At 37.3% G+C, this 19,365-nt stretch overlaps 1 protein-coding gene across 1 annotated transcript in view; it reads left to right on the plus strand.

Moving 5' to 3' along the window:
- Positions 1 to 19,365, plus strand: part of CNTRL (centriolin) — a 58,820-nt gene that overhangs the window by 283 nt on the left and 39,172 nt on the right. The window contains exons 2-11 of the mRNA XM_029912730.1: positions 1,286 to 1,552; positions 3,039 to 3,172; positions 3,773 to 3,903; positions 5,883 to 6,024; positions 6,965 to 7,151; positions 8,186 to 8,379; positions 11,932 to 12,051; positions 13,083 to 13,311; positions 15,107 to 15,216; positions 15,738 to 15,932. Of these exons, the coding sequence (XP_029768590.1) occupies positions 1,327 to 1,552; positions 3,039 to 3,172; positions 3,773 to 3,903; positions 5,883 to 6,024; positions 6,965 to 7,151; positions 8,186 to 8,379; positions 11,932 to 12,051; positions 13,083 to 13,311; positions 15,107 to 15,216; positions 15,738 to 15,932 (1,668 nt within the window). The 5' untranslated portion in view covers positions 1,286 to 1,326. The remainder of the gene's footprint in view (positions 1 to 1,285; positions 1,553 to 3,038; positions 3,173 to 3,772; positions 3,904 to 5,882; positions 6,025 to 6,964; positions 7,152 to 8,185; positions 8,380 to 11,931; positions 12,052 to 13,082; positions 13,312 to 15,106; positions 15,217 to 15,737; positions 15,933 to 19,365) is intronic.

Consider the following 19,365-nt stretch of genomic DNA (forward strand, 5'->3'; position numbering starts at 1 on the left):
CCCTCTCCCACCCGCGCCTCAGGTGAGAGGGGCCCGACCCCCCATCCTCATGCCCCCAGCGCCTCAGGTGATTGGGGACTGACTCCCCTCCCCATGTCCTGCCTGGGTCTCAGAGCCACAGGAAGGGGTGGGTGCTGGTGCATGTAGTGCGTCAGTCAGAGGGTAGCAGAATTGACGTGCACTTGTCATGTCACAGTGCCCTGCGAAGTGTTATTTCTGGGAATTGTTTACTGTGAAGTTGTGTTGTGTTGTGTAGAACTGATTGCTGCCAGGGTGCAGCGGGGTGCTGATTCTGAAGTCCTGGTGATGGGTGTGGAGTTACATCGATGTTGTTTTAGTGTGGTGACGTGTGGGTGTGCAATGTAAAAAAAATCACTATGTCATGTTAGTTCATAAATTCCTCCATTCCTCTGGTCTCTGTCTATGAAGAACGAGTTTCTGGCTTTTTTGGAGCCTTGAGGTGGACCAGAAGAATGACATTTATAAAATCATGGCCATTGTCATCCCCTTTTGAATGAAGAAGTCTCCAAAGCTTTGTGCCACGAGAGTGATTACATTGTGTCATGCAAGAAAAACCCACAATAAAGACCGTTAGCCTTCAAAAGGCAGATGCTCTCATCTTGGCTTTATACAGAGTAGACCAAAATATGCTTTTGCCTCCTGGCTTGATTTTGTAAAAATCATTCCACAGTGAGGATGTGGGTTTATGGGTTTCCACGAACAGAAAGAATACATAGAACCTTTAGTTAATGAGTAGAGTTAACCTAGAGTAAGTATATTTTATTATGCAAGGCATTTTATTTAGGTACCAGATAATCAAATGCTTTCAGACTATCATGAATATTAACTGCATTGGCTTGCAATCTACTTCCAGATGCATTAAAGTCAGCGGAAGTAGAAGTAGTTGAAGTAGTGTGTGTTTAGTGGAGGTTCTCCAGTTGAGGAATTTCCTCTTCCTGCATTGTGGTTCATCAGGGCCCAACTTTACTAACTATTAGAGAATGAGGTAAAAAGCATCTTTTTCTCAAGGATCGTTGCTGAAGAGGTTTTTCTTAGGTTTTGATGGCAGAGAGGGGATTTCTTTTTTTTTTTTTTTACTCTTTATTGTGTGCCATCTAATGGCACTTTTGGAATTTATGTCAAACACATAGATACCAAAACAATGTGTGCACAAACATCATTTAAAAAAACCACAAATATACACTATTTCAGTTTACATCTAAACAGTTTCAGTAAGATTTATGCACATGTACAGTCTATGACAATCTTGAATATATACTTTTAGTCTTACAGATTTTTGCCAGATGACTGACTGCATTCTGCGCAATGAAGAAAGGGTCACTACAAAGAACATCACCCAGAAAAAGACAGATATCACCCTCTCGTACGCCTAGTCCAATGTCGACTGTCACTTCAAGTACCAGGTCACCATCTCCTCTTAGCAGGCAGGGCACACCTGCTACTTACAAAACAAAGGGACAGAGGTATCAACAGCTTGATGTTACAGTAGAGAGTGATGTAGGAGCTTCTTTTGAATATCAGATTGACAAAGGTATTGTGTAAATAATAAAAATCAACCCTGCATGCATTTTAATATTGGCAGAATAAAATTTGCTACATGTCCATCTATTATGAGGTGTATTAAAGGGTCATTGTCACATATTTTAGACCCCATATTTAACCTGTCCTATAATAAATTGTCTTAAATTGCTTGTGCATCATCTAGATTCCAAATATCGACATTACATATTTCTGTTTTTAAACCCCTGAGAACTGTTTTATACAGAGCATACACCCTCAGGCAGCAGAGAGGGCATAAATTAACTAATACCCCTAATCCTAGACCTGTGAGTTATCATCAGTGAAAGGTGATTTACAAATATGCCAGTAAACAAGACATCTTTGTTAGTTTCAAATTCAACTGGAAATTAAACAGCTGGAGAAAGTCAGTATTTACTACATAGAAAAGATTAAATTAAAAGGGACCTGATATATTAAAATACACCTCTACCTCGATATAACGCTGTCCTCGGGAGCCAAAAAATCTTACCGCATTATAGGTGAAACAGCGTTATATCGAACTTGCTTTAATCCACCGGAATGCGCAGGCCTGCCCCCCCGGAGCACTGCTTTACCTCGTTATATCTGAATTCGTGTTATATCGGGTCGCAATATATCGGGGTAGAGGTGTACTTATGTAATAAGTCAGTAAAAGATTTTCACATTATATGTAATATTAATATTTCAGCTGAAAGACTAGATTTTGCTCCATAAATTTGCTTGGTGCTTCCTTATGATTTGTATTAAAGTAGCAATTAGCAACCGGGGCCTGTTGTGATAGGCACTATACCAATACACCGCTACCCCTATATAACGCCACCCGATATATCACGAATTCGGATATAACGCGGTAAAGCAGTGCTCCGGGGGGGCGGGGCTGCGCACTCTGGTGGATCAAAGCAAGTTCAATATAACGTGGTTTCACCTATAACGCGGTAAGATTTTTTTTTGGCTCCTGAGGACAGCGTTATATCGAGGTAGAGGTGTATACAACAAAGAGACAATCCTTGCCCTGAAGAGCTTCAGGAATAAAAGACACATTATCCATGCCCCCAGATTTTATAATCCAAACAGGATGATGGAAAAGCTGAGGGAACCTAGAAATCTCACTTAATCAAGCTCTTGGCACACAAGGACCAGGGCACTCTGATAACAACTGGTACTAGAAACTGTACCGGGGTAGCAAAATGAGGCCCTGGCTCCTTTCATCCTCCTGCACTAGACAGTGGAGATGGACTGGCACAGGGATAATGCACACTGCATCTTGTTAGAGGATTTACCAGATGCCCCTCCTCAACACTCCCAGAGGCATTGTACTTTCCTCAGGCACAATGCTTCTTGGAGCTGCTGTCAATGTGTATCTCCTTCTCAGCCTCTATGCAGGTTTCCCTTGTTTTGTTGTACTAACTAAGCAAAAGCATTACACTTTTTTTCTTTCAGTGCTAATCGAATCACACTTTTTCTGTTGTTGTTTGCAGATGAAGACTCTATTAGTCCAGGAGTTAGATACATTACAGAATCTCTTATTAAAAAGCTGTCCAAACAAGAAAATTTGACATATGTAAACTCACTGAATCTTTCTCTTGCTAAGGATGGGGGCAAGAAATTTAAGGTGGGTTGTTGTATGCAATTTCTTATTAACTATAATTCACAATAGTATTAAAGTTCAGTAATATTTTAAAACATTGGAAATAATGGTTAGGAAATCGAGAAGAGCCATAGTCTACCTCTGTGGGCCCAGTTCTGCAACCGCTACTTATGAAAGTAAGAATTACAGAATCAAGCCTCATCACTGTACAAATTACCATTGACATCAATGAGAGTTTCACATATGGAACGAAGCTAAAATATGGCTATATGTTTGTGTAATTTCTCAACTTCTGGGTACTGGTGCCACTTTTGAATTTTTTAATTTTATTTTAATTTTGTTGTGGAAAGTAGTCCTTTCTGTAGATGAGGCTGGTCTACGGCAGGGCTAGTAGCATCTGTAATTTTCCACTCTTTTGCGGTATGGAAAGCTGCAGATGTGTTCAGTTGGTCCCGGGGCAGAATTTCAGAGCTCAGATTTGCAATTCTATGGTAAAGGGCATAATAATGATTTGTGGTGGCTTTTATGAAGACATGATTCTTAAAAACATAAACCTGCTGTTCTGAATGCAAATATATGTACCATCTTGTATTAACAGACTACTACATACAATTTGTTTTTTAGTATATAGAAAACTTGGAAAGGTGCTCTAAACTAGAGGTATTAAATCTCAGTAACAATCAAATAGAGAAGATTGAGAAGTTGGATAAACAGTTAAAGCTACACGAACTCAATTTGTCCTACAATAAAATCAGGTAAGCAGACACTGTTTCTGGTGTGGGTGGAGAATGTTACTTATTTTTTAAAATTTAAGTTGTTCAGATTCTATGGTCAGGAGTGTGGTATAAAAGTTAGTTAGATATATTGAAAATATTTCATGCATTGATATTACAAAATGTTCTTGCAGTTTGTTATATGAGAATGGAAAAGATTCACCTTCAGAAAAGAGAACTGAAGATTAAACTGAAAGGGCCTGCTCATGCAGTCAGTGCACTCATTAAACTCCTATTCTATTTGCCACAAAAGGGCAGCTTTCAGTGTTTTGGGAGGAAGTTACTCTATTGAAAAAATGCTGAGGGGACAGTGGATGGGATGAAAGAGCAACTTCTCCATGCTCCCCTTAGTTTTACCACTGGTAAAGTAGGCTTATTAATTCCTTCTAGAGGAGGCTTGCTTTGCAAGTGCAGTAACCACAATAGCAGTAAAGAGGTTAATAAAGGAAGTGTGCAAAAGACTGACTAAATAGTATTTCTACATACTGCAGTGATGCAACTTCCTCTCTCAAAAGGGTTAGAAAACAAAATGAGTTAATGCCATAATAGTAAAGTGATATATACCCATAAGATTACATTCCATTTTTGCTTGATTACACTATACATAGCTTAAATGACACCTTGGTTATGACTTGCTTTGTACTGTTACTATGTATTTGAAACATATATTGCAGAATTAAGGTTACTTACAAAAATGATTGTTTGGGCTATTGAGGCACTTCTCTATTGGTGGCCATTCCTAAACATATGGTAGTCAACAGAATAGGCACTGCAATAGTAACCAGTGTAGGTAATCAACGGCAATGATGTGACGGCATACATTTTTCTTTTATGTCTATGGCACCATGAAAAACAAAACCTCTTGTATGTTCTACCTATTTGAAGTTGTTCAGTATCTTCATAAAAATGCATTCTTCACACCATAATGTCTTCAGGTAGTGCAGACAGCCAACTTGCTATGTTCCCAAAATAAGTATGGAAGATATTTGTATTTACACTATTCAAAACCAGGTGAAAGGTACATTAGTGTCATATCATCTTACACATTTCATATGATCACTTAAACACCAAATATTACACAAATTATGCAGAGTCAAATATAAAATTTACCAGAAATGAATGTGTATTGCAAACCATTCCACCCCTCGTGCAGCATGATTGGTTAATGTAAAGGGATAACAGCAGTGTCCGTAAAGCACCACTATGTATGGCAGGTACTGTTGGGCCTCTTCTTCCTCTCTTACTTTTGTTGATAAGAATAGCCTTTTTTAGTGTCTTTTTACATCACATACATACTTGGATTTGCAAAATATAGAAATGCTTTCTGACCACGATTCTGACAAGAAAGTGAAACTCCACTGTGGAAAAAATGGCAGTTATGTATACTGAAGTCAATTGAAAAGTACTTGCGAACAAAGGTCATTTAGTTATATATCTTCTAATGTTGCTCTCTTTCCAAAAGAGAAACGTTCTATTGATATTTTTTTCTTTATACTGTACATATTCCACATTTGAGAGGCTACAGACCAGTCACACCTTTATAATCAAAATTATGGTGTCTGTTTTTTTGCCTCTGCTTGATTCATGTTTCCTAGGGCTGATTCTAAAATGTGAGAGAGGGGAAGATGAATTTATTAAAATGAAACTCTCAAGATATTTTCATCATTTTAATTATAGTGTTAAAATAAGGAGATGTAAGATACTTAATGCATATTTACAGAGAAACCTGCAATAAAGTCCGGCTACAATAGGCAACGTCTGTTTTATCTAACCACTTTAAAATATCTCCAGGTTTTCAGTACAGTTTTGTTTGACCACCTTCACTGTGCAGCCATTTTTGCTGGTTTCTTCGGTGATCAGTTAAGACAGGTTTCACTATATAGTATCCCTGAGGCCATAGCTACACTATGTATATGATTTGCTTCATGATGTCTAAATTCTATTTTTCTTCTTGTTTTCAGTAAAATTGAAGGTCTAGAGCATATGCAGAATCTACAAAAGTTGAACCTTGCAGGAAATGAGATTGAGCACATTCCTGTATGGGTAGGCAAGAAATTAAGGTCCATGCGCATCCTTAATTTGAGGCAAAATAAAATATCATCAGTAAGTGACTTTAACTAGAAGAAATAATTGTTTAAAAATAAAATATTTCTAAAACCTTTCATATTTAACATCTCAACTAATATGATCAGCAACATGAAAATTACAGGCTCTCTGGGGAAAAGATATAAGAATATAGATTTGCTGTCTACATAACAAGGCTACTCACTGTTTATCAGGAAAACTCTCCCTCTGTCACAAAGCACTCACATCATACAACTATTATTAGTCAGGGCAATGTAAGGCTTTGCAAGCTCCAGGAAAGACTTCATGGAAGTTGACAAGCTTCTCCCAAATTGTGGGTTCCATTTCAGTTATTCATGATGTGTGCCCAACTCTAATTAGCATAAGTTAGTTACATATGTGTTTTGTGCAAAGAATAGAAGTGATTGGCATTTAAAAAAAAACTTCTTAACTGAGACATGATTAAATTAATGCCTTTGTGTACTCTGCGAGAATATTGTTGTGAGTAGGGCTTATTTTAGTGGGAACTCCTGAAGGAACTATGCTGTAGGAGCCAAGATGGTCCAGCCCTCTTTGAAGCTGACTTCACAGGATTGGTGTTCCATTTTCCTCATGAACCCCAAGGGTGTCTGGGATTGGAAGGCTGTATTTCTCCCCCTCCCCCAAAGTGCCCCTCCACCTGAGGTGACATCTACTTGGGTCAAGGTCAAGATTCCATAACTTTCTGTCCACTTCCCATGGGTTTCTCCCACAGAGAACACTTTAACTCCATAAAGTTAGTTCACAATTTTAGCTCTGATAGTGCTATATAATTTTGGTGGGGGCACCATTTTCAGAAATTACATTTTTTTATAAACAATGAAATGTAGACTTCACTTACATTAACAATGTATTTTATTTAAAAAGTAGAAAATGGATGGTAGGGGAGTGATTTTCTTTGGAAAGATGTCTAATCATTGTACCTTTCTCTTTGATTTAGCTCCATGACATAGCTAAACTGAAGCCCTTAAAAGACTTGACTTCTTTGTTCCTGGCAGACAATCCAATTGTAAATCTGCCTCATTACCGCCTGTATACCATATTCCACCTGCGCTCACTGGAAAACCTTGACGGACAGCCAGTGACAAATGATGACAGGCAGGAGGCTCTTGAGAGGTTTAATTTAGGTAATCATGATGATATGCTAGACCTACTGTGAACTATACCAAATTTAGAAGGTTAGAATGAAAAGCTTTGTAATTACTGATATCATGATTTGATATGGATTATTAAAATTAAGGTTTAGGTACACTGTTAAAGTGTACTGCCAACTTGTGATGTGACTAGCTATGTCCTCCAAAAACTGTTCAGAGGTCCTCCAAGAAAAAAAAGGAGGATTTTGGCCTACTCAGTGTCCAATTCTATTGCAGACACAAGAAGAATTATCTTGTATTTAAATTCATATTTAAGAAGGCTGACTTTATACATCAGAAGGTCACAAGCTATATTTTACTTCTCATCTCACTTTAAATTATGTCACAGACGGAAAATCACAGCATAGTGGGCTTGAGCCTTGGTAACGCCGTTCCTGTGCTTGGGACAGGGATTGGGTGGGCAAGACTGGTGTAATTTAAGCTTTGCTTCCCTTAAAAGTAAATAACAGCTGAAGTGCAGTGCACTCTAGCTACACCCCTGCAGTGCTCCTAACTTTGGAGGTTGTGAGAAGGCCAGTGTATAGCCCTTATACCAGCTCTCCACTGGCTAAAAAGATTCCCTGCATAAAGGATATTTTCAGGGTACCATTTCCACCCACATTGTGATCCTCTTACACTGCCAGAGTGGTATAAAGGAGCCTTAGTGTCCTGAGACTCATTCTCTGTATATGCACATAAAGATAGCTGACCAAAAAAAAGAAGCTAGAAAGTTTGAAATTTTGGTTTAATTGAAGATGCCTGTTTAAAAACAAAAGATTTCAAAGGTTGTAGATCAGACATAATTCTGACTTGCATCTAAAGAACAAGACTTACACGTAAAGTACAATATAAGTAAAAAAAGAATTATTTCAGTAAGTTCTCTTAGGTATTAATTTCTGTAATAGATTAAGGCAATTAGTATATTTACACATTTTTTTTTAAAGTGGAGAAGCATCGTTGCTACCAAGTTTCAGATTGAAGAAGCAAGTGGAAAAATGTTTGAGTGTTTGGATTATTTTGTTTTGCAGAAGAAATAGAAAAATTAGAAAAAGATTTAGAAAAAACAATAAAAGAGATGGAGGACCTTAAAACTAAACAGTTCGAAGTGCTTGAACAACTTCAGCATCAAGATGAGGTGAACAGATCATTAAAACAAAAAACCCTGCAACAGAAACAAGTTTACAAAGAACTTGAGAGGGACCTGGACACCAAAAATGAATTGGTAAATTAATCATTTAGGTTAAAAATAAATACTGAAGAAATGTTTTTGAGAGTCATTTTGTTTCACTAACAATAAATGCAATATAATGTATGTTTAAATGCTTGGGGATTTATGTTTAAATTTGTATTTAGATGTCTCAGTGGATTGGAAATGGGATATGAAGCTTTTCTGGTACAGGGCGATGCTTCAACTCCAGGCAGACTGGTAGTGACCAATCCATATTCAAGGTCTCTGGTATTTTGTGTGTAGTGAGTTAATGTTCTTGGACCAGTTCTTAATGGGAAAGATCCACATTACCAAAGCCTCCACTGTCAGAACTGGTAATCTTGGGGTGGAGGCCAAAGATGGAATGGGGCATAGAGAATTAACTCACTGTAATTAATCTCACCCTACCTGGGTTAGGCAGAATGGTAAAGCTGCCAGGAGAAGTTTACACTTCCATTGCCTGTGCTGTATCTATATTGTGGATAAAGACAGGACTTTAATCTCCAGGGTTGTTAAATCTGACACCTTTCACAAGCACTACATTCATAAAGTCAGTCTGCTCAGATTGCTTAAGACTTACGTGAATGGTATTCTGTTAGACCGAGAATCTAGAGCAATTTACATATTTAGAGGTGGCTTACTAGGAGTTACTATAGTGGTATCTCGGGGGGGAAATTGCCATCTAAATTTTACAGCACCTCCAGCTGGGAAAGAAGCAGGAATAATAACTGAAACTGATCCAATCCAGCACAAAATATTTGTGGCCTTCCTAGTCAAACAAGCCCTAGAAAAGCCTTATATTGCAGAAGGCCAGCTGATGCAGCATAAACGCCCATAAACAAAACCTGTTAAATGGCCAATAGTTACAGATGCCTGCAAATGAAAACTTGATGCGTTACAACTTGAATGTGCCAAGTGTAGATCTTCCCTTGCTGACACAGCAGGGGGTTCTGCCTTTTCACCATTATCTATATCTCCATTTCCCAGAAAATCCTCCCTGGGATTGAAGATTTTGTGGCTTGGGTGTGGGCAAGCAGAGTAATATATGCTGTATCCTTACCAACTTCACAAAGAATCAGAACAAAACTTAATACATCCTGAGGCTTTATTACACTTTTGTATGCATTCCTTCTGTGTTATAGAACCATTGGTAAGCACAGGATGGTTATGGTTTGAGGCTGTTGTCCATGGACAGCATAAGGCAGAAGTTTCTCTGGCGACATGATTATATTGGCATTGTAATGCTAGGAAGCTGGAGAAGAAACTTGGCCTTTGCACAGACTGCTCTGGCCCCTGGCAGATCTCAACTCTGTAGGTTTTGGGCACTGAACCTTCACTGACTTCAGTGGAAGCAATGGGTGCTCATCTCGTCTGAAAATTGGGCCCAAGGTATCTAATATTGGACACACAAATTACTCATTTTGGATGCCTCAGTCACTTTTGAAAATTTTAGCTCTAAATTTTCTAAAAATATTACCTCTGTAATTCTATCCAGCATCTGCATGGATTCGTCCCATGTGCCCAAGTAAATTTGCTAAACAGCTTTAATTTGTACACCCACATTTCAAAATGTACAGATTTTTCATTAATGAACCACATTATTTGCCCCTTCTGTATCTCTTTCCCTCCTCGCTTACATTCTTTGCCCCATTTTCTGCTCCTGTAAGTTTTTATCCTGTGTGCAAGTTGAGTGGCTCATTGAATACGAAGAAACACATGGACATTTGCTTAGTTGTCTTTTCATTTAGTTTGCCTGGAAATAGGCAGTGTGTGATATACACATTTCTCCTGAATTAAGCCTTTCAAGTTATAAAATTATATGTTTCCTATCACTTTAGTATTTTTAAAAAGCTAATGTTTTTTTGCCTCTAGTCACTTTTTGTTTAAAATTTTGTGTATTAGTAAGAAGTTAAGTCACTCATGGCTGCTAAATTTCTAGTGTACTGATGATTCTTCATTGTTTAATTTTTAAATTGCTGCTGTAGTGAAGAAAAATAATCCACACATACCTTGTGATAATAAAAGGTGTTTGTTTGCCACTGGGTTCTTGTTCATTACTGTTATTGTAGGTCATGTCCATTATTTGCTTATATTTTGCTCATATCATCCCAGGAGCCTATATTTGAAGATAATCTTATCTTTCATTGCTGGGTGTAAAATGTAAAATTATAAATAATTAAACATCATTTGATTTATACACTTTCATTAGGCAACTCTGTAAAATCTTATTATTTAATATTCCCTTTCAGCTAAGAGATGAGTAGAGCTATACATTTGTATAAGTATACCCAGTCTATTTTCTACCAAACAGCAGCATATTTCTAAAATGTATGCTAGTTCTCAGTATAGTGAGATTTTAGCAGCATATATTTTACAACTTAACCCACTGTTATCCTTTGGGTGACAAACTTTGCTTGCTTCTTTCTTCCTTTAGCTGGTATCTTGGTTTGTCACAATTCCCTTTCCACTGAGCCTTTATTCCTCACTAAAGGTAGTCCTCATATACAGCTGGATTGCACAATGTTGTATTTTTGCATAGGATATGCTTGCATGATGTCCATAGTGTCAAAACATCTTAACTAAAAAAAGTTACAATGAGACTAGTCATTTGCTTAATCTGCTATAATTATTCTTCCTCAAATATTTTCTATTCCAAATGTGATTAAAGTTTTGCATGATACCAAATACTTAGATTTCTAAACCTTTCATTAAGCCTTTCCCTTATTCCAGTCTATTCTATATTTCTCTTCTTTTCCTCCATTAGTCCTACATTCTGCTGTCTATTGGAGCCTTGCTGCATGCTCTTCCTCAGGTATTCAGCATGAAAAGCTGACCAAAAAATAAATAAAAATCACATGATGGACCTTTGCTAAAAGTTTAATAACATAGGGTTGATATACAGTGTAATACATTGAAGTTGACTTTAGCAGTACTGTAAATATCTTCCTAACTAAGTCAGTTTAACGTTAGGAAACTATGGGTGGTGTATTTTTTGCTAAATGTATCACCATTTGATAGCACAATTTAAGTTCCTCTCAGCACAAGAACATAAAAAGAAAAATGTAAGAAGAGTGGTGTATTGTATTAGTAGCCTTATCATTGTTCACTAGTTAGCACTCTCTAAAACCTAAAGTAGTTTAACAAGATGTACCTGAAACAGAAAGTTTCTTATTCCGGCTTGTTAAACCATTACTTACAGAACATTGACATGGTTGATTGATTAGATGTTTGACTAAGTTTTTTGAGACCTTCAGTACATTGAGTAGCTATATTTGGGTTGTCTTTTTTGTGAGGAATATGAAATATAGATTCAAAGGACCCTCATGTGATCATTTGTGTTACAGCAGTTATTTGTTTTTTGTCTGTGTCTTGTTCACAGTAATTTAATTTTAAGGTAAATAAATGTTATGTCCTTTGTTACCAAACCTTCTCATAACTGTTTTCTTGTATAGAGGCTTTGCATCACTATACAGTTCATGCATACACTGATAAATGCTAATATATGTAATAATTCAATATGGTAATTTGCTGGTGAAAGTGACTCATTGTGTTTCATACTGGCATTAGCTAAAGCAGAAGACAATGGAGTTAACCCGAGCATGCCAGAAGCAATACGAATTGGAGCAGGAACTGGCTTTTTATAAGATTGATGCCAAATTTGAGCCATTAAGTTATTTTCCACCAGAGGTAATTATTTAAAAAAAAAATGAGGTTTTTTTGTGTTTGTCCCCTCTGTTGTTTTGCATTCTAAGGAAACTAAAAATGAGGCAGGGCATGTTATTTACTGTCATTTTAAATAGATTTTGCTTTCTAAATAGTTACTGCTTGTCATTTGTGCAAATTAAACTTAGTTTGAAATTGCAAGTTATATATTTTTCTCTACATGTTTTCTTGAAAGGCTTAAAGTCAATATTTTGTAATGTTACTATTGTGGCATTTAATATTTAAATATTATCAATGTTAATAGCTATAAATTTGTTTTGGCCGAGTAAAGCTAGTGAATAGATCATTCATTCTTACTGATAAGTATGCAATGGATTTTTCCCACTTTGGGCCTGATTCTGTAGCTCTTACTCACTCGGGGGGAAAATCTGACCCTACTGAAGTCAATAGTAAAACTCCCATTGACCTCAATGGGTTCAGGATTTCTATTCACTATTTTACTTACAGGAATAACCACTCTTTGGATTGTAGAGTTTGGACCTTCTCCTTTAGAGTGGAAGGAGACATCACAACAGAAGTATAAAAAGATCAATGAATATTAAATATTCCTGGTGAACTACAAATGTATAGTTTTTGAAATATTCAAAAGGGTACAGTATGAGTAAAGTTAAAGGACACCATCAATTAAAATCACACTTCTGCTTGAATTTACATTTTTAGTGTTACAAGTATAATCTAAATTACTATAGCTGTAAGAGATTAACAGTGAACAATTCCTTCAGTCCATTTGACAGAAGTTTTTTATATGGTCAGTTTCACCAAAGTGTCTGCAGGATTGTAGCCGTAATCATTTTTTTCCATGTTGTTTGTGTGGGTCTGTCAATGAAGAACTCTTCATATATCTTTAAACTGTCTGGATTTCAAGTTGGTGGCCCTTTACATGTAGATTTAAATTCAAGTTTAAATGTACAAAATCATGAATTACTTTTGAAGCCTCATAAAACATTTACTGTGTATAAAAATAATTTAATATATTTGTTCTTGTCATGTTTCAGAATGTTGAACTTGATGATGTACCTGGTGAAAGCCCTTACATTGGTAAAGCCAGGTACAAGAGAAATATGTATATCAGAAAAGGTTACATTGCTAATAAAGCTCAACAAATACAAGTTGGAAAAATTGAACTAGATGAAGAAGATCTACATAGGAACCAGCAGCTTAAGTTGAAACTTCATCAAACTCTAGATGTTCAGCTAGAAGATAAAGAAAAAAAGATTCAAACTGGTAAAGTTTTAAATTTTCTCAAGCAAAAATATGAAACCAGTTCACTTTTTCTGATGTCAGTGGAACATTTTGATTTATGCTGAACTTCCCAACAAACTGCTCAAACTTTAGAATTAACATTATATCTACATTTAGCATTTGATTGTGTATTTTTAGCCAATGTAGCTAAATTTCAAAATTACCATCAAATGACAAACAAAAAATAAGGACTGCAATAAATTGCTTTGAGAGTTTAGCATGAAGGGACTCGGTAATAAAATATTATTCTTTGATGTTTAACTTACAAAAATGTACTGTTAAGGGCAAGATTCATATGCAGATTTCAAATGCACTAGAGAGCAGATTTCTCCCTCTCTTATCCCTCCACCTCAACTAAGTAATGTAAGGTGAGTAAAATTGAAATGGGAAAAAGGTTAATGCCTTTGTATTGCAGATAAAATGCTGGATTGTCTCCTTCCATGGGCAACCCATTGGCTGGGAGGGGGTGTGGGCAGAGAAGCTACAACACTTAGTGAGTTTCACATTTGTGAGTTACCTGACAAATGTTCAATTGGAACAGTTTTGGGGGATCAGTAGAAGTCCTCCCAACCACATGGAACCTCCAGATTTACAGGAACTACAAGGGTTTACATGTTTGCACTGTTGCTTTTCCTTTTACCAGTATCAGCATGGTTTCAGCAAGGGTGTTGCTGCCATTGCCTGAGCCCCTCACAGCTATGCAGTAACAGCTGTGGGGACTGCAAGAAACCCTCTGGGTATGTCTTCACTACCCGCCGATCCGGCGGGTAGCAATCGGTCTATCGGGGATCGACTTACCGCGTCTCGTGAGGACGCGGTAAAATCGATCCCTGATCGCTCTGCCGTCAACTCCGGAAATCCACCTCGGCAAGAGGCGGCAGCGCGGCAGCGGTCGGCTTTCCCCCGTCCTCACCGCCAGGTAAGCCGACCTAAAATACGCAACTTCAGCTACGGTATTCACGTAGCTGAAGTTGCGTATCTTAGGTCGGAACCCCGCTGTAGTGTAGACCTAGCCAGACACTGCTTGATGTAACATTGGTTCCCAATGGTACAACTGGAATACCAGCCAGGAATGATGCCAAGTTAAACAGCCAGTCCCAAGTTCAACTCCCATCCTTATCCTGAAAACACATTGGAGCCAAATTTTCCCCACAGGGCACTCTTTGAGTAGTTTCTCTAGGGTGAAAAGATAATGCCAGGAGTTTTTTGGTTTTTTTTTTTTTTTTAATCTTTCCCACTTCCATATCCACAAGGAGTTCTGCCTGAGTTGGCTGGGCCATCTGAGCTAGTTGTAGAGTTCATTAGGATAGTCAAGTAAAGCAATATATTGTATATTTATCAAGCATACTAGGGAGAAATCAAATTCAGAAAATTGTTACAATTAAGTATATGGCAAAAAGTAATTGTGAAAGATCTTATTTATGTGATGCTTTGAGATATAGCAACTTTGTTCATCAGGGTCTCACTTAGAGTATGTCTACAGAGCAGCTCAGAGAGGGCTTCCCAGTACAGTAGAGTGACATGCACTAGCTCTACTTGAGCTAGCACACTTAAAATAGCAGTGCGGCTGTGACAGCATGGGTGGTGGCTCGGGCTAGTCTCCCAAGTACATACCCATGGGGTCAGGCAGGATAAGTACTCAGGCAGTACATTCATATCCTCAGGGGGACATAGTCTAGAGAGGATATGGAGGAAACAGATAACATATTTATCCATGTTATACAGAAATCATTAAAGTGTGTTTTGATTTTTTTAAATTTATTTATTAATTTTGCAGCCGAAGGAAAATTAGCAGAACTACAAAATGAAATAGTAAGTGCAGAGCAACACGTTTTAAAAGCAAAGGAGGAACTTAAACAACTGCAAGACACCGTGGCTCAGAAAAAAGTATGTAAAAGCAAACAACAATGTGAAGATAAAGAATAAAAATGTCTGAAGCAATGTAGACGTAGAAAATGTAATAATATGCTTCTCCTAGTTTTGCCAAGAAGTCTGATTAAGACGAGATTTTTTTTTTCCCTTTCTTTACTTTCCCTTGGCATTTTTAAAATACGCTTAAATGAGGCTTTTAAAATAAATATTCAGACACCAGGTCTCGGGGGGCTTCCTGGCTCATTGGGCCAAGGTTACACAATTGGGAGATTCTAAACGGTTTGTTGCCAAAGAGCTAACAACATATTCCTATTTGCATAGCTAATTTGTGAGAGAGAGAACTGTAAGCACTTGTCATCTGAGCAAAATAACCAGAAACAAGATGTCAGCAAGCTGGAGTTCCTAGTTTGCATCTTAATTTAGGTGACTGCGGACTATAACAACTCCATGTTTATCAACTATATCTTTCAAAAAGATTCTGAATCAACTATATATTTCCAAGCTTAATTAGCTGTTTTTCCATGCCTCAACTCCAGATTTCAGAAGCAGAAAAGGAAAGTCTTCAACAGCAACTGAGTGGCAAGATATTTCTTCTAAATCAGCTACGAGAGGAAGCTTTGGAACTAGAAAAACAGATGGAAAAACAGAAGCGAGAAATAGGGAATAAGCAAAAGGAGATTGCAGACTTGCAGAGTTTTATAGATTCCGTGGATCCAAAAGATCCAAGATATGTAAGTAAAGTACTAAAAAGTAAATATGGAAACCTAGCTTTTCTATGTCAGGTTTTTGTATTAAGGTATACTTTTTGTTAGTTAAAATTCTCAATAAATATTTAACTAGAATCTCGTTACACCTAATTTTATAAAACATAATATGCTCTTCACACTATTTTAGCAATATTTTTAGCTTGTGAGCTACTTATAAGATAATTGCTTCCTTTAGTTGGTTGGTATTAAAGATGTGTAATTACCTCAGAATTTAAAATTGGCTTCCATCTTTATCAAATATATTTATGGAAGTAGGGTCCAGATTCTGAAAGGTAGTTAGGCACCTAACTCTCATTGAAATTAATGGAAACTAGGCATCTTTTGAGGATCTAGGCCTAACTATTCAACTAAAAATGTTTACTTTGTTGAGGTAAACCACATAAACATTAAAGTTATAAGTTGTAACTGTTTCCATCTGTGGAAATTTAAATATTCAAGACAAGTTACTAAAAGTCATAGAAGTTATGGCATTGTGTTCATTTTTACTATGTGCTACATCAGGGGTTCTCAAACTGGGAGTTGGGACCCCTCAGGGGGTCACGAGGTTATTACATGGGGGGGTCACAAGCTGTCAGCCTCCACCCCAAACCCCGCTTTGCATCCAGCATTTATAATGGTGTTAAATAAAAACACATTTTTATATATTTATAAGGGGGGGGTCACACTCAGAGGTTTGCTATGTGAAAGGGATCACCAGTACAAAAGTTTGAGAATTACTGTGCTACATTGTATCTGTAGATCCTAAGGCCCCAGATGTATTCAGGGAGACCCTTGAAGGCAATGAGGTTCCATGCAGGTGCAAGGGTCTACCTGCGTGCATCTCTTTACAGGATCAGGGCCCAAGTGATTAAGCCACTGAACTAATCTATGTTAAATAGGAGGTAACTGTTGCAGCTCCATAGTTAAGGCCCAGACCCTGCAATGAGCTTTGCACATTGGCATGGTGGGGTCTGCCTTTGCAGAACATCTTGCAGGACTGGGTACCAAAGCTGGAACCAGGCTTCTGTTAAAAGCTCTAATTTTGATAAGAGTGAGGTTTGTCTGATTAGACTTACGGAGGACTATATTTCTCCCCCTCCACCCCTTATCCTCCCTTAAATGAAAGTGTTACCACAACGGTCAGGTGTCATTAAGGGTTTTATGATGATGGGAGGGAGACAGACCAAAAAAAAAAAAAAAAAACAGTACAACTAACTATCACACACTTGTATTAGATTACTATTCTGAAATATTTGGAGAACTTTAGGCCTGAATATTTTTAAACTAAGAGCCTATTCCTTCATTAGGGTGGTCAGAAAAAAACAACCATTGACTTCTGTGAGCACTGGATCAGACCCTTACAGTCTATGGGACAGATTCTAGACCTGTCTATGGCTCCTTTAATGCTGTTCCAGAAAGGCAGAATCAGGACCTTTCCCCCATTTGCAGTGGTAGTACAACTGACAAATGTCCTTTACTACAGTTGGCTGGAGAGGGAAACAAGATGAGTAGAAACAAAGTGTCCTGACTTTTTTTTTTTTTCTCTCTGCCCTTGTTTATGCCTGCTTCTGCTTTCCTACAGCAGTGCTGGTGGTGGCTGTGTAATAGGAACGTTGTGCAACAGAGAAGTAAAGGCACAATTGCCATTTCATTTCCTATACCCCTGCATGGACCATGTCTGTGCAAGATTAGTGTTCTTTAGCTTCTGTCCTCCAGCAAGGAGAGCATAGGGATCTGCATTGATGTAGAAGAAATGTCAGTTCATGAATGCCTAGGATGCAAACACTGACATTCCAAGGAATTTATGTGGAAGGGCCTGTTTCTTTTATCTATACAAGCAGTATTTAAAAGTTTATCTTTAACATACTTGTGGTGTATAACTTCAGTGAATATTATGTACAGCAGGTTTAAATTAGACTACAATGAGTTTTGTAAAATGTGTCCTAAAATCAAAGCTATTATAAAATAAAAGCTTTTCAGATGTGCGTTCCATATCTATTGTCCATTTATATGAATACACACAAAAAGTATTCCCATGCCTGGCCTCCGCTTTCATCTGAGACCCAGACTACTTTTTATTTTTTTTAAAATAGATTTCAAATCTGCAGTTAAGAAAATAAAATAGGAGGATTGTAACAGTCTGTGTGTTTCAGGGAGGAAACTGCTTTCCCCAGAGGACAAGCCCAGCCTCTTGGGGAGTAGACTGACTGTTACTAACTCTGTAGTCGATTGGCTACATACACAGCTTCCTGTGTTGTGATTTAAAGCAAACACGGCAGAATACAGCTTGTGGAGACAAGTAGAGATTGGAGAGCATGTTACTGCTCTACAGTCATGTCAAAAGCTCTCAGCCTTTGCAGCTTCCCATGGTTTCAAACCACATTCTTACCAGAGTGTAATCATCAAATAGAGAAGTTTGGAGGAAAGAGAAGACAGAAGAGAAACCATGTTTCATTTTAAGCTGCTGCTTTCCATCATTTAGATTTCAGTTAATCGTTAAAATGGATTCTAAATTAGGGGTGGAGCTTTTTGCACATGACTTCAAAGGAAGAAAAGACAAAGCTGTAAGTGTTTTTAACAATCCTCTTGTGACATTCAACAGTTGTAGCAAAATAATCATTCAACAACAGCAGCTGTGCTTAATCTTATTAATTAGAACTGTACTTTGGACGTTAGAAATTAAGTTAGACTGGATTTTTTTAAATGGGTGACAGTGTTTAGTTACAGTAATATGAATACTGAGAATTGTAATGTTTTTATTTGCATACTTCAAAAAATATATTGAGTATGATGTATTCCTTACAGACTGCAATTTTGTTTAAAAGTAAAGCAGATATGAGTTAAATCTTATCGCTTTAATTATAAATTAAAATGACTTGCAGTAAAACAGCTTTCAAAAAATTATTCTGAAATGTTAGGAAAGTTTTAAGACTTTCATATAATAGCTAGATAAAAGTGAAATGTGTATGTTTGGGGCAGGGGCATAAGAGAAATTGTTTTTAATAATAAAACAAAAGCTATGTATTATTGGAGGCTTTTGACGTTGTATGAATTGTGTTTGTAAATGTTTCAATACCAATGAACAGCGTAGCACTATTTTTATGGTCTTTTATTTGGTTTTGTTTGCCACTATGCTGCCAAGAAGAGTGGTTGAAGTCAGTGGAGACTGCAGGTGCTGAGTACTCCTCAGGATTTGTCCCATGTTTGTAAATCAGACTGTCAGATAGAAACTTACTATTTGAACAGAGGCCAGTGTTGGAACAACTACACTAAAGTATCCTATTGTAACTCTGACTGCATTCAACTCTGCAAATAGTTTACACAGCTCAAGTTAGAGAGAGATTTCTGTCAGTGTTTTTAGTTGATCTTGGGCTACCACAGCTTAAGTGAACGTATCATGTAGATTTAGAAAAAATAT

Source organism: Terrapene carolina, unplaced genomic scaffold, assembly GCF_002925995.2.
Source record: "Terrapene carolina triunguis isolate 2854851 unplaced genomic scaffold, T_m_triunguis-2.0 Scaffold238, whole genome shotgun sequence".
Lineage (NCBI taxonomy): Eukaryota > Metazoa > Chordata > Testudines > Emydidae > Terrapene > Terrapene triunguis.